Source organism: Perissodus microlepis, chromosome 1 (genome assembly GCF_051167445.1).
Source record: "Perissodus microlepis isolate ML-2025 ecotype Zambia chromosome 1, ASM5116744v1, whole genome shotgun sequence".
Taxonomy (NCBI): Eukaryota; Metazoa; Chordata; class Actinopteri; order Cichliformes; family Cichlidae; genus Perissodus; species Perissodus microlepis.
The window spans coordinates 3,753,862-3,780,256 of NC_140461.1; the positions used below are offsets into that span (position 1 = coordinate 3,753,862).

General features: G+C 41.3%; 1 protein-coding gene across 1 annotated transcript in view; it reads right to left on the reverse strand.

The window, feature by feature from the left end:
• The window catches only part of LOC146393167 (neural-cadherin-like), a 325,691-nt gene that overhangs the window by 21,468 nt on the left and 277,828 nt on the right, over nucleotides 1-26,395 (reverse strand). The window contains exons 34-35 of the mRNA XM_084927227.1: nucleotides 24,990-25,170; nucleotides 11,440-11,684 (exon numbers count right to left, since the gene is read on the reverse strand). Coding sequence (XP_084783353.1) covers nucleotides 11,440-11,684; nucleotides 24,990-25,170 — 426 coding nt within the window. The remainder of the gene's footprint in view (nucleotides 1-11,439; nucleotides 11,685-24,989; nucleotides 25,171-26,395) is intronic.

Sequence of the window (26,395 nt, forward strand, 5' to 3'; positions counted from 1 at the left end):
AAAGCAGCATATGCATCAAAATAAACTATTTCCAGCAGTGCAATATGAGTCCTAAGCATCCCAGAAACGACACAGAAAGTCATAAAGTCAAAGATAACTTTTAAAAACACCAGTATAGGCTCATGAGGCCCTGATGGTAAAAAACTACATTTCCGCGAAAATGACGTCACTTCCGGTTTCGGGCAGGTAATGGTGGACATGCGAAAGTTCGTGCTGACGTCTATTCCAACGTAGGAAGTGTTACAAACAGCTGATCGGATCGGTAAAGTGTGTTTCTGGAATATTATGTTTTTGTTGCTGCAAGTGCTTTTTATGCAGTTTTTGCAAAGCTTTATGTGGAAGGAAACTGTGACTTAGGACAAGCTGATGGCATAAGATGTAAGTACAACTCCTCCGGTTTCATATGCAAAAAAAATTATTGCGCTAGCTTACGTGGTTGCAGTGCTACCGGGATTTTAAAATAGTTACGCAAAACAGAGCGTGCCCGCTCCGACTGGCTTTAAAGGGTTAATTAGTTCATATAAGACACTGCGTAGCAAATTTAATACACAATAAAACCCCAAACTCTGATTTGAGTAAAGGACTTCATGTCCAGGTGGATTTTTATGGCTAGCAATGCATCTGTATAATAGTAACTCATTTCATTTGACAAGGATAAAACCAGAGTCCTCCTGAGGCAAATTGAATAGATTGCACTTAGTTTTCAAAGGCCCACATCTGTGTATCTAACACCCCACAATTCACAGTGGATGTCAAAACAAGTGCCAAGCCATAAATTCATGGAAACTCATCTGTGATTTTTTAAAAAGGGGAAAGAAGTAGATCTGAGGAGTGCTGGAGTGTTTCAGAGAAAAGGGAATTTGGAACCACCAGGACTTTTCCGAGAGTTGGTTGTTCAGCCAAAAGTAACTGACTCAGTAGCAGTCCTTCAATCAGACACTTAGAGTAGAGTGGCTAGATGGAAGCCACTCCTGAGTAAAAGACACACGACAGCTCGCTTAAAGTTTGCCAGACTGCATTTAAAGGACTCTGAAAGCACAAGAAAAAAAGTCTGATGAAACAAAAGGTCTGGTCTGATGAGAAAAAAATTGAACGCTTTGGGCAGAACTCCAGGTACTCAACATTCGCGTTCCAGCCAGCCACAGCAAAACACCATTATTAAGCCTCCAGACAACAATACAGTGGTTGGACTGAGTCTGCCTACAGGGTGGAGGTCTGCAAACTAACAGCATGGTGCTGCTACTACAGCCTGGTACTCAACCCCTCAGAACATCAGAGGGCAAGATCAGGAACCCATTCCATTATTCATCGACAGATACAGAGCGGATCGAGCACCCAGCTTTAAGTTCGCAGGAAGCCAGAGTATCACCTCAGGTGAAAAAGGCAGAGGAGGGTCTAATTCCCAAGAATGCTCAGCAGCTCCTCTGCTGTATCATAGAAAAATAAAAACACATTAAAGCATTTCTGTAGAGCTCTAATGGCAGCTAACAGATTCTTCCAATCTAATACAGGGAGTGCAGAATTATTAGGCAAGTTGTATTTTTGAGGAATAATTTTATTATTGAACAACAACCATGTTCTCAATGAACCCAAAAAACTCATTAATATCAAAGCTGAATGTTTTTGGAAGTAGTTTTTAGTTTGTTTTTAGTTTTAGCTATTTTAGGGGGATATCTGTGTGTGCAGGTGACTATTACTGTGCAGAATTATTAGGCAACTTAACAAAAAACAAATATATACCCATTTCAATTATTTATTTTTACCAGTGAAACCAATATAACATCTCCACATTCACAAATATACATTTCTGACATTCAAAAACAAAACAAAAACAAATCAGCGACCAATATAGCCACCTTTCTTTGCAAGGACACTCAAAAGCCTGCCATCCATGGATTCTGTCAGTGTTTTGATCTGTTCACCATCAACATTGCGTGCAGCAGCAACCACAGCCTCCCAGACACTGTTCAGAGAGGTGTACTGTTTTCCCTCCTTGTAAATCTCACATTTGATGATGGACCACAGGTTCTCAATGGGGTTCAGATCAGGTGAACAAGGAGGCCATGTCATTAGTTTTTCTTCTTTTATACCCTTTCTTGCCAGCCACGCTGTGGAGTACTTGGACGCGTGTGATGGAGCATTGTCCTGCATGAAAATCATGTTTTTCTTGAAGGATGCAGACTTCTTCCTGTACCACTGCTTGAAGAAGGTGTCTTCCAGAAACTGGCAGTAGGACTGGGAGTTGAGCTTGACTCCATCCTCAACCCGAAAAGGCCCCACAAGCTCATCTTTGATGATACCAGCCCAAACCAGTACTCCACCTTGCTGGCGTCTGAGTCGGACTGGAGCTCTCTGCCCTTTACCAATCCAGCCACGGGCCCATCCATCTGGCCCATCAAGACTCACTCTCATTTCATCAGTCCATAAAACCTTAGAAAAATCAGTCTTGAGATATTTCTTGGCCCAGTCTTGACGTTTCAGCTTGTGTGTCTTGTTCAGTGGTGGTCGTCTTTCAGCCTTTCTTACCTTGGCCATGTCTCTGAGTATTGCACACCTTGTGCTTTTGGGCACTCCAGTGATGTTGCAGCTCTGAAATATGGCCAAACTGGTGGCAAGTGGCATCTTGGCAGCTGCACGCTTGACTTTTCTCAGTTCATGGGCAGTTATTTTGCGCCTTGGTTTTTTCACACGCTTCTTGCGACCCTGTTGACTATTTTGAATGAAACGCTTGATTGTTCGATGATCACGCTTCAGAAGCTTTGCAATTTTGAGACTGCTGCATCCCTCTGCAAGATATCTCACTATTTTTGACTTTTCTGAGCCCGTCAAGTCCTTCTTTTGACCCATTTTGCCAAAGGAAAGGACGTTGCCTAATAATTATGCACACCTGATATAGGGTGTTGATGTCATTAGACCACACCCCTTCTCATTACAGAGATGCACATCACCTAATATGCTTAATTGGTAGTAGGCTTTCGAGCCTATACAGCTTGGAGTAAGACAACATGCATGAAGAGGATGATGTGGACAAAATACTCATTTGCCTAATAATTCTGCACTCCCTGTATAAAGAACTTGAAAAGGATCTGCCAAGAAAAAAAATGGCAAAACCAGCCTTATTTAAGAGAGTTTCAAATGACCTGAAGCTGCATCTGCTTCCCTGGGATTTCTACAAACCTCTGACAGAAGGGTGTAAACAATAAACGCTAAACCTCAGTTTTTAAGATTTGTTTTAAAAACAATACTCAGTTATGGACTCTTAGCCCCGAACTGAGTACGTGTCTCAGACATGCTGTTATCATCCACAGACGTCTGTATTGTTCATTAGTATATTTGTCATAGTAGCTGCTGTATTGCTGATTGGCTAATAGAATTAAATGTATGTTGGTATCACTGCAACTACGACTGTGTAACAACAGTCGCCCCCTGCTGGCCAGCAGAAAGAATGCAGATTAAAGGCAATTTTAAAAATAATAGAAAATGGGGTTTGATAAATTGTACTAACAGAGAAGACAGAAATTCAGTTCAATTCAATTTTATTTATATAGCGCCAAATCACAACAACAGTCGCCTCAAGGTGCTTTATACTGTAAGGTAGACCCTACAATAATACATACAGAGAAAAACCAACAATCATATGACCCCCTATGAGCAAGCACTTTGGTGACAGTGGGAAGGAAAAACTCCCTTTTAACAGGAAGAAACCTCCAGCAGAACCAGGCTCTGAGTGTGACATTCTAGTCTTTAACTATTCTGTTACTTAGAGCTAATTATCATGTATATGCATCAGTGCGTTGCACCTGATTGCTAGTATTGGTTGATAAGTCACTTCTGGTTCCAAAAACAAAAACATGGTGGCAGCATGTCTGTGTAGATTCGCAATCATCCAAGTCACAGTAGTCCTGAAAACTTAAAAAGAAGGTAACTGAATTTCTTTAGATTAACATGGTGGAAAAAATGTAACGCTGAATCTTCCCAAGGTTTGAAGATAATAGCCATCATTGCTTTACAAACCATGCTATGTCCATCTTTTATATAGAGCCTACATTATTGATGTTCTGACATGACTGTTTAAAAAGGATAAGTTTGCATTTGACTGCTTTTCTGTAGTCAAATGCAAACTTATCTTTTGAATATTTATTATTGTACGATCTACTGTACAATATAAAGCTCCTTGAGGCGACTGTTGTGATTTGGCGTGATATAAATAAAATTGAATTGAATTGAATGAATGAAATAGTAAAAGTAGCATTACTGTCGTTTACCCCGAGCAGCTCTTTGTTGCTATAAAAAAGTCCTTTATGTTTTTTTTTCCAAAGGAAAAAACTTGGAATGAGTTAAAGAGAAAAAGTGTTCAGAAAAACAAGCAAGTATTGGATGTCAGTGTCAAACCAACAGTAATAAGCCAAGTTAATAATGCAATAACAACATAATCCTGAGAGAAAAACAGCTGCTGAAACACAACATGAGGGCATAGAGGTGCGTGCAAAGAAGGGATGATATCTACGCAAAGCTACACACACGTAAAAGCCCAAAGAAGCAAAAAGAATAAATTAATTTGCATTGCGCTGTGCAGAATCAATATTCCAGCTACATGATACATTCAGAGGACTATGCCATTAATCATTAAAATACTCAAGAGATTGCCAATTGGACTTTGACTCGGTTTGGAGCCGTGCTGACATTTCTGAACTAGAAACTTTGCTCTGAACTCACAACCCCCGAGGAGCACCCCAGGGACTGACTGTGTCAGTGCTGCTGGTCTCACAGTCCAATCAGTGGAAGAGAAACATGACTCCTCTAAGACTGCTCCGTGGATGTTCAAGCTAAAAATATCATTTCAATGTTTTAATGACATCAGGAATCGTCCTAACATCTAGCCCTTGTGACCACATTAGGTTTTGCATTGTTCATGCATTGAGGCATGAATGAGGTCATGCATTATTTCATCTTCATGAGGTTTTGCATGAATGTATAATTTCTTTCATGATGAAATCAGGCACAAAATCATGCATTTCCTTACATATAAATGATGCTAAAAATTCAAGTGGATTTACATCCATTATTTTTTTTTTTCCACAGGTGATGAGTCACTGGTCTATTTTTCTACAGAGAGATGAACGAAGAAAAACCCAGCTGAAGTTTTAATGATGGAGCTGGTTTCCAGCTGGTAATCCAGCTGTTTATACCAAAATGACCTGATCTCTTTTTACTGTGATATGAAGCAAATGATATTTACTTGAAATTTTAAGTTAATAAGTATTAGCAGATTTTTTTTGTAAAATACTGACTTTCTGTACTCACATTTCCTTTATCATATGACTAGGTCACAATAACTTAAATAACTACCTGCAGAAGAGCATCTCTGAACGCACAGTACGCTGAACCGGATGGGTCAGAGAAGCAGGAGACCACACTGGATCCTGTCAGCTAACATGGGCTCACCAGAAACTAGACAACAGAAAATTAGCCCAGCCTGGTCTCAGCAGCCTTGATTTCTGCTGTGATATCAGGATAGTAGCAAATTTGGGATGTGGTAGAACAGGAGATTCACATCATGGATGTGCAGCTAACATGCTATCAAATCAATATGGACCAAAATCTCTTTTTCTCCAGCACCTCCAACACCTTTCAGGCAAAATTCAACCCAATACCAGCAGCTGCTGGCGAGTGTATGCTGTTAAGATAAGGGTTCATTAGAAATTCTAAAGCACGGTTGTTAGCACTGTTGCTGCACAGCAAGAAGGTCCTGAGTTCAATTCCACCATCGGGGATCTTTCTGTGTGGAGTTTGCATGTTCTCCCCGTGTTTGCGTGGGTTAACCCCGGGTACTCCAGCTTCCTCCCACAGGCCAACGACATGCAGTTAGTGGGGATAGGTTAATTGATCAATCCAAATTGCCCATAGGTGTGAATGCGGGAGTGAATGCGAGTGTGAATAGTTGTTTGTCTCTGTGTGTACCCTGTCTCTCGCCCTATGACAGCTGGGATGGGCTCCAGCGCCCCCCGCGACCCTGAAAAAGGATAAGCAGAAGCGAATGGATGGATGGAGAAATTCTAAAGTGGCTGCGACTAATATAATCTGCTATTACACATCTCTAACCCTACACTGACCTCAAGGCTTTATAACAGGACTTTACTAATGGGTGGCTGGATTTTTTTAGCCTAAACCATTTTTCCAAACTTTTGCAGGTTAAACCAGTCAAACAGGAAATAAAAGGAAGCCTTTAAAATGTTCCCAGTCAATCCTCCAATAGCAGCCTCTCAGTCAAGTGTGTTTCTGACACCACCACCTCTTGAAAATTGATAGCAATCTAGCAAACAGCTGTTGAAATGTCTCATTCGAACTACAAATGTCAACTTGGTACAAATGGAAAGTAAAGTCAAGGATCACCCCACTTATTAAAGATTCATCCTCACATGTTAAAATGACTTAAGTGCTGGAGGTGCTAGAATACATACACACACACCCCACCAACTATGAAGCCTTCATGTTGTAGGAACCTCAGTACCAGCAGACAAGGGAAATCTCATAGCTGACCATATCAAACCACACAACAGATCAGGATCAAAGGGAATGAGCGAATATGAACGTTTTTGGGAGTAGAATTTGTCTTTAATCTTCACCAATCACAACATTCTCAGAGAACTGCTTTTGAGAGTTGCTGCCCTTCTTTTGTTCTTGCTATTCAAACATTTGGAGTGTGCACATGCAATATTTGATGAAGGTTTAAAAAAAAAAAAAAGAAGTCTCTCTCGCTGCTACTTAAATTTCAGAGTGAGGAATGCTTGACCGATCGAGCGCAGGATGCTCTACCGATTGAAATTACTACCAAAGCCCCCGGAGCATTGATCTCAATTTCTGCAGGTCTGGGTAAACAGCACCTTATACGCCTACAAATCAAGTAATTAACACTTAAAACAGTGCTGAGCCTCAACAGGATCAAGGTTGGATGTCGCATTTAATATAAGCCCGGGGCCAAATTTGAAGGAAGATGTTGGAACGGAGGAGAAAAGAAAAGGAGAAATGATCATTTGAGTGTCTGGCTGGTCTCCGGGTGTGAAAGAGGTGCCCTGTGAATCACCAACGAGACAATCAGACATGGCCAGCAGCAGTGTGACACCGACACCATCTTCCACTTTTTCTTTCTCTCGCCGTGCTGTGCGCAGCCTCTGCTTTGCTATCTATTCAGCTCCCTCTTGTTTTCTTTTGGTATTGTGCGTCGTCCTGTTTTATTTTGCACTCCTCTGATCTGCTTTCTCTTCTTGTGCTGTGCTCGTCTCATACTGCTCTTTACTGTTCTGTTGTATTGTCCTCAATTAAACAACGGGAACATGTCATTGTACTGACAGCTCTCTGAGTACGACTGAGCCCGAGGCGCTTTCTCAGCAGAGGATCCTTCAGGGATTGGAATACAAAGCTCAAAGGTACAGGTGGATGAATATTCAACAAGCAAAAACATAAAGGAAAGAAAGAAAAATGTGGATTTTAACAACAGAAAATCAAACACCAGAATGTTTCAGTTGATCCGTTCACAGGCGAGACAAAGGGCTGGTATACAGCTTTACCTGTGAAATTTACTGCCTAAAGTCCAACCCAAAGACTCCATCCCACAGCCCCCCTCCCTCACCACCATCCTGTCACATTCAACACTTCAGGTGAGGAACGAGCTGCCAAAGATCGAGGTGCGAAAGGCTTCAGGTCCTGATGGCATCAGCCTCCGGAGGTGCTGCGCAGACCAACTCTGTGGCATCATGGGATACATGTTCAATATGAGCCTGAAGCTGGGGAAAGTAGCACAGCTGTGGAAGACCTCCGGTGTGGTACCAGTACAATAGACTACACATCCAAAGGACCTCATCAGCTACAGGCCGGTAGCACTGATCGTGCATCTCATAAAGACCCTTGAGAGGCGGGTCCTAAAATATCGCACCCTGTTTAGGTCTTCATTGGATCAGTTGCAGTTTGCCTACCTCCCTGGCATCAGGGTGGATGATGCCATCATCTACCTCCTGCACCAAGCTCTGACCCACCGGAGAAGCCTGGAAGATTTCTCCAGTGCTTTTAACACCATCCGACCTCTGAGGGACAAGCTGCAGCTGTCAGGAGTGGACCACCACCTGTCCTAGTGGATACTGGACTACCTCACTGGTCGCCCACAGTAGGTGAGGACACCCTCTACACCTCAGACTTCTCCATCAACTACCCAGGCTGCCATCTACAAAGGTTCTCTGATGACTCTCCCATCGCTAGCCTCATTAGGGTGAGGATATGTCAGAGTACAGACAGTGGATCCAGGACTTTGTGGACTGGTGCCAGTGGAACCATCTCCTGATCAGACTCTGAGGAGACTGAGATCTTTTGGAGTCCAGGGGGCGCTGTGGTGGCAGCCATCTCTAATGTTGTTGTCTGTTGGAACAGCAGCTAATCTATTGCTGAAAGGAAGCTGAAGCAGTTGGATAAGCTGATCAGGAAGGCCAGCTCTGTTTTAAGATGCAGGTGGTAGGAGACAGAAGAACTCTGCATCACTCTTGGACAATGACTTTATGCCATGCATGAAGAACATAGGAGCGATACTGCAGGTCCTTCCTCCCAGCAGCTGTTAGACTTTATAACCATCACTGCTCCCAACAAACACAACAAGTTGTTTATATTATACTTATATTATAGTTGTTAATATCCCTGCATTATGTTCATTATGTTGCACATTATTTTTTGAATCAACTGCTCCATCCACCTGTCACTTTGCTGCTGGAACAATTTCCCCAATGAGGGACAATAAAGGATATTTCTATTCTATTCTATCTTCAGTCCATTATCACCTGTAAGCTATGAAATGTTCTTCATTTTAAGACATTACAAATATTATGATAATAATATACAGCCATAACAAATACAGTCCTGTGAAAAACTAGGGCACAACATGATCCAGTAGCTTGTAAGACCACCTTTAACACCAATAACTTTAAGTAACAGTACGGGAGTTTTTTCCCTGGTAACCCTTCCAACATAGCCTACTCAGTCCAACAGCTTTAACATTTAACATGCTAACTGTGGACTTTTGCAGTTTCTCTGAGTGTTGCCCAGTCTGACCTTGGGGAGACCGACCACTTCTGGGAAGTTTGCATCATTGTATTAACACACACCAGAAAGCTCCAGAGCCACAAACTGACAAAACTACACTTTTATAGGTGCCCACACGTGCTAATGATCCATTAAAGAAGTGTTTGATTAGCAGAACCTGGCTGCTATTTACCCTCTTAAAAATATTAAGAATGTACTTAGTTTACAGGACTGCATTATATATATATATATATGCACTGTATATAGTACAGTTTTACATAGCAGTACAAACAGTTACTGTATAGGGATTCAGGTTGATGTAATTTAATGTGCTGAAAGGAGATCCCTGGATTTGGATCATTTACTCTGCTAATGCAGTGAAGCATCCTGTTAATCCAATGTTTCACTGAAGCTCTCCACCTACCTTTTAAAACAAACCAGATCATAATAGCTAATCTCGCTCACAATCCATCACAATTTACAGACTACTGTAATGTGTAAAGCACAGAGGGGTCGGCTGTACTGCACAAACTAATGAGAATTAACATCCATTGAGACATCAGAGAGGCTCACAGTTGATCCCAACAACTATAATAATACAACTTCACTTAACTTGAATACAACTTCACTTGATCCCATTTACCACCAAACAAAAGTGTTTGAGTGGTGAGTTTTAACCACGGTCATAAAAAGCATTGGGCATATTAATAATGTTGGCATAATGGTGGTAGTAAGGATCCAACTAAGCTTTCCTAATGTGGGAGTCAACCAGTAAGAGCACTCCCTCCACCATCATGACACACAAGATTATGACCATCATCGTCATCAACAGGATACCTAACCTAGGTACACAGATTAGTCCATGCAGACACTCATTTCATGAAAATTATAATCCGAACCAACACTTTGAGCAGCAGTTTTTGCAAAAAGGGAACGGTGACCATAAAATGACCATATATTACTGTGACCTTGACTTTGACCACAATTGTGTACAAGTTTGATTAAATCTGACCAACACTGTAGGAGTAGCAAATCTTGTGAACTGAACGAATAGAGAGATGAATGAACAAACAGGGAACGGACACCACAAGCTTCGGTCAGATGAGCTAAATAATTGAACTGTAATTACATCTGCAGATAAAGAAGATAAGCTTAAATAGGATTTGTCATGTTACACATACACAGTTACAAGCTTGGACGTCTTTTTGTTAACCAAAAGTTCAGAATACACACTTTTCTAAACTGTTTTTTCTACTCTTATCTGTATGATGTAATTTAGAGCAGATATCCTCATGAACTCATGAAATAAGCGGGATTCACAGAGGACCTACATAAAAAAAACAAAATTTTTCTGAACTATGAATGTAAAGCTACTTTAGTACAGTCTGAGAATAAATATGGCACCATGGGGGAGTATAAAAGTTCCTGCTTCAGCTTTGGAATAACCTTCATTAGGAAGGGAGAGATGTGATATTAAAAAGTTTTCTTTTTAGGTCAGCGAGGATCTAAATGTACCCTCAACTCTGTACAACAGGTCCAACGAAGTAAACGAGCACATTCATGCAGAATCTGAATAATCATTAAGAAGAATTCCCATCTGGTAAAATTCACACAAATAACTTGAGAAGTCTGATTAATAACTGCCTGAAAACTTCAGTGCAAGACTTGGAAACTTCTTGAGATCACGTCTGCAGAAACATTAATTCTTGATTAGCTGTAGTATAACTCGTACAACTTCATTTTTGTTTGTTAGAGTATATTAAACCACACAGTAAGTATTAGTTGCTTTTCATGTAGAGTGACATAAAAAGTTATTTTAGAGTTACTGACCTCATGAAAATTAGGCTGTCATTTTGAAAACACTGATCGATAAAACAGAGCGCACCATCTTCGTGGGGTCTCTGTTTGTTTCCACACTGAGACTTATAAACACATTAACTCACACATAATAAAAAAAACCGCCCTTGATTAGCTAATTACAAACACCTGGCGCTCTACCGTCGTACCACTTTAGAGTGAACGAACTTTATGAATGAAAGCTTCAATTTTTTCAAGTGTCAGTTTCAAATCTATCATGCACTCCACTGTCACATAATAGTAATTTTGTACTCATCAGTACTTTAATGAAAATTGCAGCATTTGTCAGCCTGCACACGAAGCAGATTCACCTCCGTGCTCCTCCCGCCTCGCTGCGGTACGTTCACTATAACGCTATCAGGGCTGCATTCATACAGAGTTATAGCTTTAAACATTATATTAAGCATCATTATTGTTTCCAAATTGCTTATAGTTAGGATGGGAAGTATTGCCGTAGAAACACGACAGTAATACAGTCTGACAGATATGCGTAACACGCAGTACATTTACAGGACTTACCCAGTAAGGCCATGAAGCAGATACAGATGGCAAAGAGGGAGCTGAAGCTGAGGCCCACGTCCTCCCTGTATATGGCCAGTGTCGTCTCACAGCGGTGTCCTCGGTAACCCTCCGGGCAGTGGCAGGTGAATTTGGAGGGCGACTGGGCCACGCAGGTCCCGCGGTGACAGGGCCGCATAGCACAAAGGGTGTACACGCAAGACTTTTTGGTCCCGTTTACACTGATCATGTGACCAGGAGGACATCTGCAAAAGACAAGAGTTGGATAGAGACAGCAGGCGGTCAGGAACAGAGAAAACACGCAATAAAACCCACCTGTATATTTCATGTAGATTAACATTAGACATGTTCGTGAGATTTGATAAGGTGAACAACATGAGAATAAAAAGAGAACTGTTACTGTTACCTCATCAGAATATACACTCCTCCTATATTATGTAGCTGTGAAAGTCAAACGTGACAGTGTGGCGAGTTTACAATAACTGGTGAGCCAAAAGCTCAGGTTTCAGACCATTTTTTCTCCATTGGTGGATCTGTAGACCTTTATGACATCACAGAGCGAGGCTGAAATGCTGCAGTATTAACACACTTGTTCCTCTCTGTCAGTTCTCTGATGTCCTGACCTCAGGGAAGAGGAAACAACACCAGCATGAACGCTCTGCTTCAGCTATTATTCTGAAATCAAGAGCGATAAGACAGGACAAGGCACCGGAAGACTGGGAATTTTAGGAATGTGTGTAAATACTTAAAACTATAAATAAATGCATGTAGCGCTATTATTGTATTCAAATGATGTTTCTCTAAAACATACTTGAGCAAAGAAAGTGTGCACTAAAATACAAATGCAATTGACTAAAAAGTTACTGAAGTACATCTTGAGACGCAAAGCTGGCTTGTCATTATCTCCCTCTGGTCTTAACGGAGTTATTTACTACTTTAATAGGTGATCTTACACAGATGTACACTTGAACAGAGAACTGGACTGCAGGGGATGAAAGTGCTGACAGTGGCACTGGCAGTAACTAGGATGGTTTTATGCAGACAGGGGCACATTTTCTGCCTCACTTCAGAAAGCACTACTATAATTAAAAGCTCATTTGGGTGTAACAGTTCAAACAAACATTTTATGAGCCCATTAATTCACCATCCCATTCAAAGTCTATGGAAAAGCTCCAGGCTGAACATTTTGATGACATCAGAGTCGTACCTCTGCTCTCCGCAGATATGCTCGTCCTTATAAATATTGACTTAACTTTACTATGAAAGAGCGACGCTAAATCCAAATCGGTGCTGTAATTCATCTCGTAACTGCTCTTTCTCAGCTACAGAAACTAACCCAGACGAGGCAGTAAAGGGTTAATTTCCTGTATCTTCTCCCAGAATCTATCTCTGAATTATGTTCTTATCTGCTTAGCTATTTAAACTCACTGTGTGGGTGAGAGTCTCAGGAAATCTCAACATTCGTTTTTAATGCAATTCCTTGAGGACACAGTTCGATTCAAAATCCATTTTTGATTCGATATGAAAGAAAGGCAGGAACTGTGTTTTGGCTTTTATTTTAGTACATTGTGTACCGACACCTTTGATTCCTCCTGTCATGAAATATAAGAATTCAGACCAAAGGAAAACAGTGGGGAGAAGACGTGTGAGAACAAGCAGGCTTTCATTTCACCCAGTCATTTATTTAAAGGCATTAACTTAGAGCGTTACCAAAGCACAAGGTTATGAGATCAAAGGCAAACTTATAGACCAACATCATGGGCTAATTTTTTGTAAACAATGGACGTTTGTGTGTTTGTACTAAGAAGTAAATAAGGCCGAGCTCTCTGCGGTGTTGTTGCTGCTGTGCTGTTTCCAGCAGTGAAGAAAAGCTTCTCTGCTCTAACATCTGCAGCACCTTTGAAATGAAAAAAGCTGAAATAAGTTTATTTTCTTCAACCAAAAGTTGGTAGATTATTATTATTTTTTTGGCTTCAGTGTGATGGTGGCAGTCAGTCAAAACCGTTCAGCTTATGATGAAACGAAATGAAAACGTTTAATGTAAAAACCTCATTTAATCGAGACAGTTAAGACGTTGGACATCCTCGGTCCTCCAGTGCCTCCGATGGTGTCGTCTTTAACACGTTTGCTTGGCGAGAAAAAGGTTGCTTGTTTAATTCCAGCCACAGACAAATTCTCTTTGTCAGGAAGGGCATCCGGCATGAAACCCTGCCAGGTCAAACACATGTGGCTTTTAAAAGAAGCTTTTTCATTGTGCCAGCTGATGTGGAGGTTTTCCAGGCATGCCCAACTGGGTCTTACCCCAGGGTAGACCAAGAACTTGTGGTGAATATACATCTATGAGCTGGGCGTCAGGATTCCCAAGGAGTAACTGGGAAAATCAAATCAAATCAAAATTTATTTATATAGCACATATTAAAACAACAGTGTTGACCATAGTGCTTCACAGTCAATAAAAACATGAGACAGTTAAAACAAACAATAAAAGAGGACAACAAACAATAGGTAACAACGCAACAAGCTAAAACAGCCAACTAGACAGAATCAAAAGCCAAAGTAAAAAAATAAGTTTTAAGACGTAATTTAAAAGACTGGATCGACTCGGCAGTGCGAATATGAACGGGGAGGTTATTCCAGAGTCTGGGTGCCACGGATGCAAAGGCCCGGTCGCCTCTCGACTTCATTCGAGTCCTAGGTTGTGCTAGGAGCCTATGGTTGGACGATCTAAGTGCCCTGTTGGGATTGTATGAATGGAGTAAATCAGAAAGATAACTGGGCGCTAAATTATTCAAAATATTAAAAGTGAACAAAAGAATTTTAAAATCTATACGATATTTAACAGGGAGCCAATGTAATTTGGCTAAAATTGGAGTTATGTGTTCATGAATTCTCGTACCTGTTAAAAGACGCGCAGCTGCATTTTGAATTAACTGGAGCCGGCAAAGAGAGGAGTGTTGGAGGCCCGAGTAGAGGGAGTTACAGTAGTCCAATCTGGATGTAATAAATGCGTGAATAAGCTTTTCAAGGTCCTTTAAAGGAAGGAACGGCTTTGCTTTGGAAATCTGACGCAACTGGTAAAAGCTGTTTTTTACCACAGTGGACACCTGTTTCTCGAGTTTAAAAGAGCCATCCAGGAACACTCCGAGGTTTCTTACAGTGGACGAAAGATGGCTAGCGAGAGGGCCTAGGGCATCAGCTAACTGGTCTAGCGGAGTGTGACTACCAAAGACTATGATTTCGGTCTTATTCTCGTTCAATGTAAGAAAATTATGTGATAACCAAATTTTAACTTCATGCAAACAGTTGAACAGAGGTTGCAAAGAAGCAGTCACATCGGATTTCAAAGGTAAATAAATCTGGATATCATCGGCATAACAGTGAAAGGAGATGTTGTATTTACTAAAAATTAATCCCAAGGGCAACATGTACAAAGAGAAAAGAGCAGGACCGAGCACGGACCCCTGAGGCACACCACAATAAATAGGGACAGAAGCCGAGGAGTGTTGCCCCATAGCAACAGAGAACGACCTCTCTGAGAGATAGGATTTAAACCAAGATAAAACCGTACCTTTGAGACCAACAACATGTTCCAGTCTTGATAGAAGAATGTTGTGGTTAACCGTGTCAAAAGCAGCAGACAAGTCAAGTAAAACTAAGACCACAGAATATCCAGAATCAACAGTTAAAAGAAGATCATTAAAAACTCTAAGTAAGGCTGTCTCTGTGCTGTGGCGAGGTTTAAAACCAGACTGAAACTTTTCATTAATACCATTTGCATCTAAAAAGGCCTGTAGTTGTTTTAGAACTACCTTTTCCAATATTTTGGAAATAAAAGGGAGTTTAGAGATCGGCCTGTAGTTGGTGAGACCAATTAGGTCAAGATTTTTCTTTTTCATAATAGGTTGCACAACAGCATGCTTAAAGACAGACGGTACACAACCTGATGACAATGATGCATTCAGCAGAGATAAGATACAAGGACCAATAACATGTAAAGCTTCCTTAAAGAAACGAGAAGGAAGAATATCATGCGGGGAACCAGAGATTTTGAGATGATCAATTATATCTTTTAAAGCAGAATAAGACACTGGCTCAAACTGTTGAAAGACAGTCAAGCATTCAGAGGCTGGAACTGGGTCTAAAACTGATGATGGATGAGATGGATGAGAAGCCCTTAGAGCTGAGATTTTATCAGAGAAATACTTTAAGAATTTATCACAAAGAGCAGGGGAGGCATCCCTATAAGTGGTAGTGCGAGGGTTTATCACAGAATTAAAAGTATTAAAAAGTGCTCGGGGGTTGTGGCTATTAGTCATAATAATGCTAGACAAAAAGGCAGATTTGGCAGCTTTAACAGACTTTTGATACTTAGATAGACAATTATGGAGGATGTCCAGAGAGACGTGGAGTTTGTCTTTCCTCCATTTTCTTTCAGCACGACGACATTCACGCCTAAGGGCGCGAGTAGTATCATTTAGCCAGGGTTGTGAGGATTTGGCACGTTTAATTCTCAGAGGTGCCACAGAGTTAAGGATGTCAGCGCATGTAGTATGAAAGAGGTTAGCAAGCTCATCCGCTGATAAAACCCCATTACAGTTAGCATCAGAGAGGGGAGAGTCAAGGAAAGCATCAATGAAGTGGGCGATTGACTGGGAGTTAATCGTGCGCGATTGCCGCACAGGACCATCACTGTTCAAGTCCACAGCGCTCGCTACAGTATTAAGCAAAACCGGAAAGTGATCTGAAATCCCAGAGTCCTCTATGTCCGTGATGCAAATATCCAGACCATAAGATAGTACCAAATCAAGTATATGACCTTTAGTGTGAGTTGGTTCACTTACCCACTGGGTGATATTGAGGGTGCTAATAAGAGCGAGGAAATCCTTAGCTGGCGAACTGTCCTCACAGCAAACATGAATGTTGAAGTCACCAACAATTAATATACGGTCATAACGTGGCACTAGGCTCCCCAGTAGATCAGCAAATTCTGGAAGAAAATCCTTAATAAGTTTCGGGGGACGATACACCACAGCGCAGAGGATGGAGGGGATGCAGTTCACTTCCAATAACTGCACCTCGAAACTGCGGTACAGAACAGGTGGCAGCTGCCGACATCGAAGTTTGTTTTTAAAAACTGAAGCTAGCCCTCCACCTCTTCCAGTGGTCCGGGGTGAGCTAATAAAAGCATAGTCAGGTGGGAGCAGCTCCGAGAAGGGAAAAAGTTCGCCGGGGCGAAGCCAAGTTTCCGTCAGGAATAAGAAATCCAGTCCCGACGATAGAATAAGGTCATTTAAAATAAAAGTCTTATTCGTCAGTGACCTTGTATTTAATAAGGCCATACGGAGAGTGGTCACACTGTTACTGGTAGGAGAACGCCGCAGCAGGCGAAGGTTGCCGAGATTCGCGCCTCCTCTGGAGGACCGCACCCAGCACCGACCGGGTGGAAGATCAGCTGGGAGGTCCAGGTAACCATAAGGTCCAACAGGGCGAATCCAGCGATGACAGAACAGTCTGAAGTTAGCATGGTCTCGGAGGGCAGAAATAGATGACAAAATGTTTGTAGAATAGCGATCATTTATTGCAACATAGGACTTTAAAAGGGCCTTGATACGAACACGGATGCCGCCACGTTTACCCCGTCTCCGTGAACATTTCCTTTGAGAGAAGGTAGATGGTAAGTGGCGGAGGTGATCAGGAAAGTCCTTCGAAAGCGGAGGAGGATTGTCAGATCTCCATTTAAAATCTTGTGTCTGGTAGTCCAAAGGCCGGAGATTCAAAAGAGTTTGGCGATCATAGACAAGTAACGTGGAGACATCAGAGCAGCACATAGAAAGAAGGACAATAAACAACAAACAAAAACGGAGGAGACGGCTTGCCGTGAACACTGGCGCCATCTTGGCTTTCAGTCAACCTGCTGGGGATAAGAATATCTGGAATACCTGCATGGGCCATGGCTTACACATATACTTTACCATTAATCGTTTGGTTAAATGCCCCAGACAACTTAGTAACTTAACTAATTACTATTTGTGAACCAGGTGATCGCTGGGTTTGTTGTCAGTCTCGTCACCGTTTGGTTAATTTTTAGAAATTCTTTATTTTCAGACAGCAGTTTATGTTCACAGGACAAATATCAGAACAGATACAATGTTCTAATTTGTGTTACGACTCGGCTCAAAAGTAGCTGGTGCCACCAAGGCAAAGACTAGTGAGCTTCTCGAAAGCCCGCCTCTGGTATGCTTTTAGGTGTGGCCAATTAGCAACAGGTGACCACACTGTGGAGATGAGGGGCTGCAGAGGGGCGTAACGTTTGTCTTTAACATGGGGCACATTTTTCTTAATCCTAATCAAGCATAAAGTAAAAACACAAAAAAACAGTGATTTATGTCACAGTCCCCTTCTAATCTTCTAAAGTGGACTTGGTAGGTTTCTAATTTTCTGTGGCTAATAAAACCACGAGCAGTGAGCAAAGGACACAGGCGGCATCTGACAGCATGAGGTGATACTAGTCTGATATACAATATAGCTGTATACAAAAAACCTGTCACATACAGTTAGTCTTTAGTACAGATAGAGTGATCACACACAAACCTTAAATATATGCGAGGATAGACTAACTTTTACTCTCTATGATCCTGAGAAAATGATTCTGTTGCCGGCTGGGGAGGATAATTATTTATGCAACTCGCTCTCGTTTTCCTCTAATGTCCATCTTGTACAGGGTGCAGCTGTGAGGAGCTCTAACCAGTGCCAAAACAAGTAGATGCAACACTTTTTTTACCTTTTATGTTCTGCAGGACTTTTCTAAACTGTCATCTCATATAGCAGCATTTCAGAACGAGCTACCGCACATTCACCCCACGAGAGTTTTCAGTCCCCAGAACTCAGGAGAACCATCTTAAGAACAAACAAGTGGAATTACTTGTCCAAACCAACTGAAGTCAGCATCACCATTAAACCATTTTCACTGTTCAGTTTATTTGTTTTTGTTAGTTATTGCAGATGTAAATATCAGTTTTTAAAATGACCACGTTCCTATCGATCTGTTAGACATTTTAAAAAGCAAATTATTTGTGCAAAGGATTATTATGCCACAATCATAGCCAAGCACTCGGGAATAATTGTAGCGCGGTTGGAGCCTGTGTAGGTGTTGAATACAGGACACCTGACTGTCTAACAGAAAACACAGCTTCTCTTATCATTACCTGTCATTAGCCATGACTGCAGTTGGTGCTATGAAGAGTGCCTTATCATAACATGGAGCCTGTGTGCACTGTAATCAGTGACAGGTGTGGAGCTGTTAGACTTTCTAAAGCATGATTAATAATATTTTTTTTATATCTCTGGTGATAGAGATATTTTTCATCTCAATGTTATGCTGTCATGCAGCTTGGGAATTCTGTTGCTTTTCTTAATAATGTGCTCCGGTAAATAAATAGTAAAGGTAAAAATAGAACTTAAAATATGAAATGTGCTCACAAAGTTCCACAACTCTGTCTATAAATTTAAAGAAAAACCCAAAATATTGTTTTTTATTCTGCTGATCTCTGCTTCACGATCATCTCTTTGTGCGCCTCTCCGTGGCTGAACCCATTTTTGGATCGCTTACTGGAGTCCACTTCTGACCACATCTGTTTGAGCTCTAAGATTTCAACATGCCTCCTGGAAATCTTTTGAGGAATACCGACACTTCTGCATGAAACAGACTCTCTTACAGTTGGTGATGAGAGCTGGGTCTTTGGCTTCGATCACCCGGAAACCAGCGAGTGTCCGACACTGAAGGTGGCACATTATGTTAGAAACGTGCAGCATGAATTTCTTCCTTAGGGTCAAAGTGTCTGTCTATAACTTCTAGTATATTGTTAGCTATCCTACTCACCAACATCGCCCATCCTCAGAATTATGTTTAGATTTTAGAGCTTTTATTTTAACATACTGGATGAGCACCAGTGGGCTTTGCAGAAGGCAAGTGGTCAGAATGATAGGGTTGGTCTAAAATATCATTAATTTAAAGCTTTTGCAAACTACTTGCCATCCTTCCTGTGCCTGCATGGCTGAGATACAGAGACGTGGCAAATGTAAAATCAAAGTTTTTATTTTTTTTTTAATCTAAAAAAGGATGTGGTGAACGCTGAGCTGTAGTTATTGAACATAAACTTTTCCAGGTAACAGTATAAGTGGAAAAAGGAGAAAATAAATTCTGATATGAACAGACTGAAGGAGTCCAACAAGTAGGTGGATTTTTCTAATATAACCTCTGATATAATCCCACAGTTTAAATTACTGTTGAGCTAAGTGCTAAGCTTTCCAAGAAGTAACAACAAAAGTTTGTGAGGTATCAAAAAAGCTCATATTTCTGAAGCTACAATGAATAATGAAGGTCCATCTCACCTGTCAGTGTAAATGTATGCAGATGGGCTCTGTGCCTGACTTTACCTGTCAGTCAGTGCTGAATGAACTGGGCATGTGCAGAGTGCTTTCTTTATTCGTCATTAAACGCTGGCTGTTAATGTGCGCATGCATTCAGCTATAATGTGTGGATTTGGCAGAAGACGTGCAATTATCAACGTGACTCTCAGCAGCCTCTGTTATTTCCTCAATAGACTCCCGTAGCCCCTTTTTCCACACAATGACAAATTAATTATGAAACAGATATGAAGATATGAAACTTGCTACAGACCTAAATTTCACACCGAGTGCTAAGCCTTTAATTTTTTCTTGTAATATCTGCTGTTAGAGGCTTAGTTTAACATAGGCTTTGATATAGTACTGTCTCTGTTTCCCCTCGTGAAGCAGTCGGTTCTCTGACAGATGCTTCGCCTCCACAACTGGAGGTCTGATCTGACGGCGGAATAAGCTTCAATTAAACACCGTTTCAACTTTTTGATCCCCTCGACTATCCCCGCTTAGATGTGAAACAGTTATACTCTCCCTGTCTCCATTTACGTTTATGATAACCTGACTGCAAACAGTGAATTTGTCATATTTTCTCTTTTCTTAAATGAAAAAAAAAAAAAAGGATCGGACAAATCTGACTGTGTCCCTATTTATTTGAGCCCAAATGCAGCATTAACAGCAATTACTTGACTATTTGACGGTGGCCCTCCAGTTAGCTTCAAACACTTGGGCATGGAGTGCTCACTGCCAACATTTACTACCCTTTAATCATGTTCCAAGGTTCAGGTCAAGTACTGGAAAGAGAACAAGGCGAACAAATAAGCACTAGGAGAATAGAGAGTCGGACTATGTGTGTGTCTGTGTGTGTGGCCGCGCTAGGGAGGTTAAAGCGAGATGAGAACCATACAACCCAAGAAATGGAGGGATAGGAGGGGCAGAGTGCAAGAATGAGAGCCATTGTAAAAGAAGAAAAAATAAATTGGTGGATAGATGATGTGGGTGAGTGGATGAGTGGATGAGAGGAGTGGGAAAAAGGGGAAAGGCCAGATTAAAAGCTAGGAGGCTGCACACACTGAATAGAGGCTGATGTTTCCAATGGCAGAAAAATAGCTGAGATTAGTGGATGTGGCTAAGAGCTCTCCGTGTTTGATTTGCTCTGTGCCACAGGAGCGGGTTGTTAGCGCGCCGCAGCTTTTCGTTGCACGACATTTTCCATTTCCCACTGACAAACTAAGCCTTTTAGAGAAATTAATACAGTAGTGCGTGTGAAACGTTGATCAAGCAAATGGGTGAATCCGATCAGGGTGAGAGGGGTTGAAAAAATTAATGTTGTTTTTACCACATTTAGTGGCCGAGCAGGTGGGTTCGCTGCATTGTGCGTTATGTTTGAAAGGGGGACAGGACTGCAGCTTTCTGTGGGTTTCAACTTTTGAAAGTCTGTCTGATGCCAACTTCAGACAGAAAATAACAGTGCCCAGAGTTCAAAGGCATTTGGGCCAGTAAATATACATGAATTTTCACAAATGTATTAATAGCAAACATTCCTTTTGTGCAAGCATTTATTTCAGGCAAATTGTAGTGAGTATATTAATGTGATGATATGATCATATTAAAATGCCTTTTACCACATTAGAAAAAAGTATCATATTAAGATTTGGTTGATTTTCCCCTCAATGTAGTTTCCTTGGGAAGGAGTTCTTCCAGGACCTCTCCTGTTTTGAGTCTGAACCCGACTTTCAGAGAGCACTAATCAGTGATGCTCACTGGACCTCCTCCAGCATGTCCAAAAGTACAGTTCAGGCATGCACGTTACAGCAGACCATGTAGTGACAGTTTCATGTCCATGAAATTCAAAAAGACATGCACACTCACGGCCTGTTGTACTGACTAGAAATAAACTGTTTAGTCTCTGGGTCCGAGAGATCCTGCTCAAATCACCAGCAATAATCCTTGAAACTAAAGTAAAGTGGGCTTGATATTGAAGTTGATGCTTGCTCTCTGCACACGTTTGATTTCCATGGTGCATACGGTCAAAAAAGGATTTCCAAAAATATTAGCCATGCTAGAAGTGGTCCAAAGATGCACAAGTAGATTAGCTTGAACGGTGGATAATTTTGAGTGAATTTCTGTTGCACAAATTAATGATCCAGAGAAAGTTTAGAGGCAAGGTGATGAGTGCCGTCACTTGAGAGAGGCTCAGAGAAAAGTCGGTTGATTTGGTTCAAGCATCTGACAAGGATGCCTCCTGGGTAGAGCAGGGCAATATGACCAAAAATATTTATCACGATATAGATTTGAAAATTGGCGATAACGATATAACTGACGATATAATTGACACTAGACAAAATACTTTACAACTCCTCAACTTTATTAGTGCAAAAAAAAAAAAAACATCAGCGTATTTTCACTTAAACAAGCAGCTTTTTTAAGTGCATTAAAGTTATATAAAAACGTAACAGTGCAAATGCAAATTCCTTGCTGACAGTTTAACCAAAAGGCATTTCCAGTGGAAATTGGCCGACATATCCTCAGCATAACCATGTATAATATCCACAAAACTTAAGAGGTTATACACACACAATACGGTAATATTATGTTGAAGCACAGTACGTATCACTCCGCGAGGCTCCTGCCTACGATAGCCGCAATGCTCCGACAATCCATCAAGCGGTGCGGGTTCGTAGCTTAGCAAGTTGTACTGAAACATTTGACAGATTTTCAAGCGCCGTGTACATAAAATCGTTTCAAGGTCAGTAAACACAACCAGAGTTCATACATAAGGCACACGGGACTATAAGGGGCACTGTCGACTTTCAGAAAAATCAAAGGGTTGATTTTAAGTGTGCCGTATTTTCCAAACAACACAGTAATAACGACGGCCCGCTAGCATGCTCTACCAAAAATAGTGCTTTGTTGTGTGTCTGACGGACGAAAGCCAAACCAGTTCCACACCACTGAAGTTGCAGCATTTTTACAAACCAATTCTGGTTCATCCGTTTCATTCAATGATCCGCTTTCGCTCTTCTCATTCTGCGTCGCCGCCATGTGCGTATGTAAACAAAGGCACTGCGCATGCGCGTTTTGCCCATATTCTATCGCGATATTTCATTTTCTTCTCGTTGCCCAACATTACACCGGTATTACCGTGAACGGTATGATATAGCCCAGCCCTACTCCTGGGTAAGGTGTTCTGGGCATGTCCTACCTCTCAGCAGGGCACCTTACCCAGGACATGCTGGAGAGATTATATCAATCAGCTGGGCTGCGAATGCATTGATGTTCCCCCAGATAAGCTGGAGGGCGTGGCCTGGGACAGGGAGGTCTGGGCTTCTCCGCTTAGGCTGCCACCCCTGTGACCCGGCCCTGGATGAAGGGAAGTCAATGGATGGATGGGAGGAAGCTTTTCTCTGATAATAGTGTATACATTTCACTGTACTGGATTATGTTACATGACTTTCATGTCATAAAAGTCTACAGATCAGTATTTGAGACAGATATAAGATGATTTCACTGTCACAGGTTTAGCAGCTGCTCTGAGCCTGTGGCTAAGGAACTCAGTAACTTTATTTCTCATTCATGGAGAAGATAGCATTTTCAACAGGAAACTAAATGAGCAAATAATTTGCAATGGCCTTCAACTAGTTTGGCACCTGGAGGCTGCCTGGTAGTCGCCTTGCATTTATTGCTCCTGATTTTTTTTTTTTTTTAAATTTAATAAGAAAGAAGCATCACAAAAAAACTGAGTTAATTGAGACTGCGTGTAAAATAAAATTCCACATCCCTGAAAGGATTTGTTAATTGGGCCTGTAGAGAGAAAGCAAAAGAGTAAATTCAGAAGGAATTGCTGAGAATTAGCTGGAGGTAGTTTGTGATTTCTTTCCATGTTTAAACCACCAAAGCAATCAGAGTCACATTCAGTAATCCTGCATTTCTATAACTCCAAACTTAATAAAGAATGATCCGAACTGGTGCAGCAGAGGCTGACGTATCTTGACTTTTACGTCTGGATCCTACAATTCCCATAATGCAGCTCCCTGCTATAATTTTGTTAGACCTGATGAATGACCACAGCTCCCGCTCTCATACACACACGCTTTTATTGCAGGCCCAACTGAGATTTCAGACATGCCCTGAAGTCACAGAAAGATATTACAGAACCCTTTTCAGAGTCTGAGAGTCAAACAAGAAAAGTGCTCATTGTGTAAAATCATTTTTAGACAAGAAATACCCAACATTTACTACCTCGTCTATCTATCACTGTATATAGTGATGGATGGGCATGGCTGCACGCATGTTGCTTAGGGATTCTGTTGCCTGTGCACTGAATGACTGGCATTAATTTATTCATAACATGATTAAAAAGTAAAAAAGACACGAGGAATGCACAGAAATGTGGTCAGATTATAGCTCTCATTATATCATTAGATCACCTGAGATCTGTTCAGGGTTTGGGATGGATTATTGCTCATTTTAATGTAATTTTCATGTTTGGGACATCCAAATGGGGAATTCTGGATTGATTGTAATTTCAAAATGCATACAAGAGATTTCATCTAAGAGGTTAATGTGCTTTTTTTTTTCTTTTAGCACGTATGCCACCATTTATACTACAAGAAACAAAGAGCTCATGACCTGGTGGATGTTTAAAACTGCTCTGCTCCACTCCCTCACATTTCAGACCATGTTGAAACTGTTACAGATTCCAACACAGTCAGTCTGCTGTCCTTCTTGTTCCAGTTTTGCAAGTTGTTGTACAGGATGCCAGTGTGGACCTTTTCTGGTCTTCCTTTACTATTTGCTTTGAATTGGCTGCCGTGCATTCAAACATCCTTTGTGTTTGTACGCACGAGAAAATGTGTGTTTTGTTAGAAAATGGTTTCCATAGAATTTGCACAGACATTTTAGCTTTACAATAAATAAAAGCTCAGGGATGCTTTTTCTTTTGCAGTCTTAAGTGGGTCAGGGCTGGGTTATTTCAAAGCATCTTTATATGCCTATGAACAAAAATAATATCCATGTCAGAGGCTGAGAAGTGGTGTCAAAGGGAGCAAATGGGTTTAAACGCATGTGTTTTCATGCTTTTGACTCACAAGGAAGAGCGTGTGTGCTCGACTGTGCAATTGCATTCGGTATGCGTGGGTTTGTGTGCATACCTGCATTCGTGCACTCTCCACAAATCAACGCAGGTAAAAGGGGGGCTACATTGGTTCCTTTTGCAGGAGTCAGATGAGCACCCAACAGACAGGCCTTGTACGCTGACCTGGGAAACCCCATCTCGTGGCTGGCTGTCCAGCGGCATGTAGCGACCATTGAGGCGTAGATCCCTCATGCAGCCTGCAGAGAGAAGAATGGAAACGAGGGTTCAGCGGAACAACAAACAGACTTTTTATTTGCATTTATGTACACAGACACAAAATGAGAGCAGAGCTCTGCTCGTGTACCTGGTAACAAATAAACTGCTGGCTCCAGTTCTACCACTTGAGGCATAAATCCACCCACTCACATTTTGACATCTCCAAGATTTAGCAAAATTCCTCTTTTGCTGCAACAATGTCTAGTGAGCTTTTGAGTGTCAGGTATTTAGAGCAGAATCTAATAATCCGTCATTCATAATGTTGTGGATAACAGGAAAATATTTGTGTTGGATACTTGTTACTTGATAATTATGTTCTCCGCGGTGCGCTTAGATGTGTCACTCGGGCAAAGACCTGCTAAACTGTGCTAAAGGGAGTAAATACATGTGAAAGGCATCTATATATATTTTGCACACTGTGAATGTGCTTTTGTTCGGAACACAAATCCCTAAAATGTGGATCATTTTTATTTTACTCCTACTACTGGTTTATTACAGTTTGTTTTTTTTGGATTTTGGCAACTGTTTCTAATCCCCCACTCCTTTTTCCTATATCAGAATTAAAGCAAACACCCTTCACAATGAGGCTCCCAGACCGACTGTAAAACATATTTACCAAGCAAAGAAGCAAATAAAAGAACGTGTAGGTAAGAACTCAATAGGATTTATATCAATTAATACTACAAGAAACAACCAGCTATAAGTCACAAAGTAAAACCAAAGTGGTTATTGTATTATTGTTGTTACTCTACTGTTGTTTTTATATTACCTCAAGTCTCATCTGCTTGAATAAAGAAAGAGCTCACCATTAAGGAAAAGCTGTTGATTTACAGCTCAATTCATGTTTCTACCTTCACAAACGGACATGAACTGAAGTGACTGAAATGAGTTTTCTCCTAAAGGTTCGTCCTCAGAGACAAGACGAGGAGCTCAGGTATTCTTCAGGGGCTCAGAGTATAACCGCTCAAGAATACCTGAAGCAGCTTCAGCACTTGACTACGAAGCCTCTTGCCCAGCTTTTTGGTGAATTGTTTCGGGCATGTTCGACCTGGGACATTCAGGTGAGAACACACCATGTCCCAAGAGCTGGTACAGGGTACAGTGGATGGATGGGTGGACCAGGAAGTATTATGATAAGTCTTTAGGAACTGTATCATGCAATAAGATGATAAGAAATGATCTTTTTAACTCCACACATCTGAATGA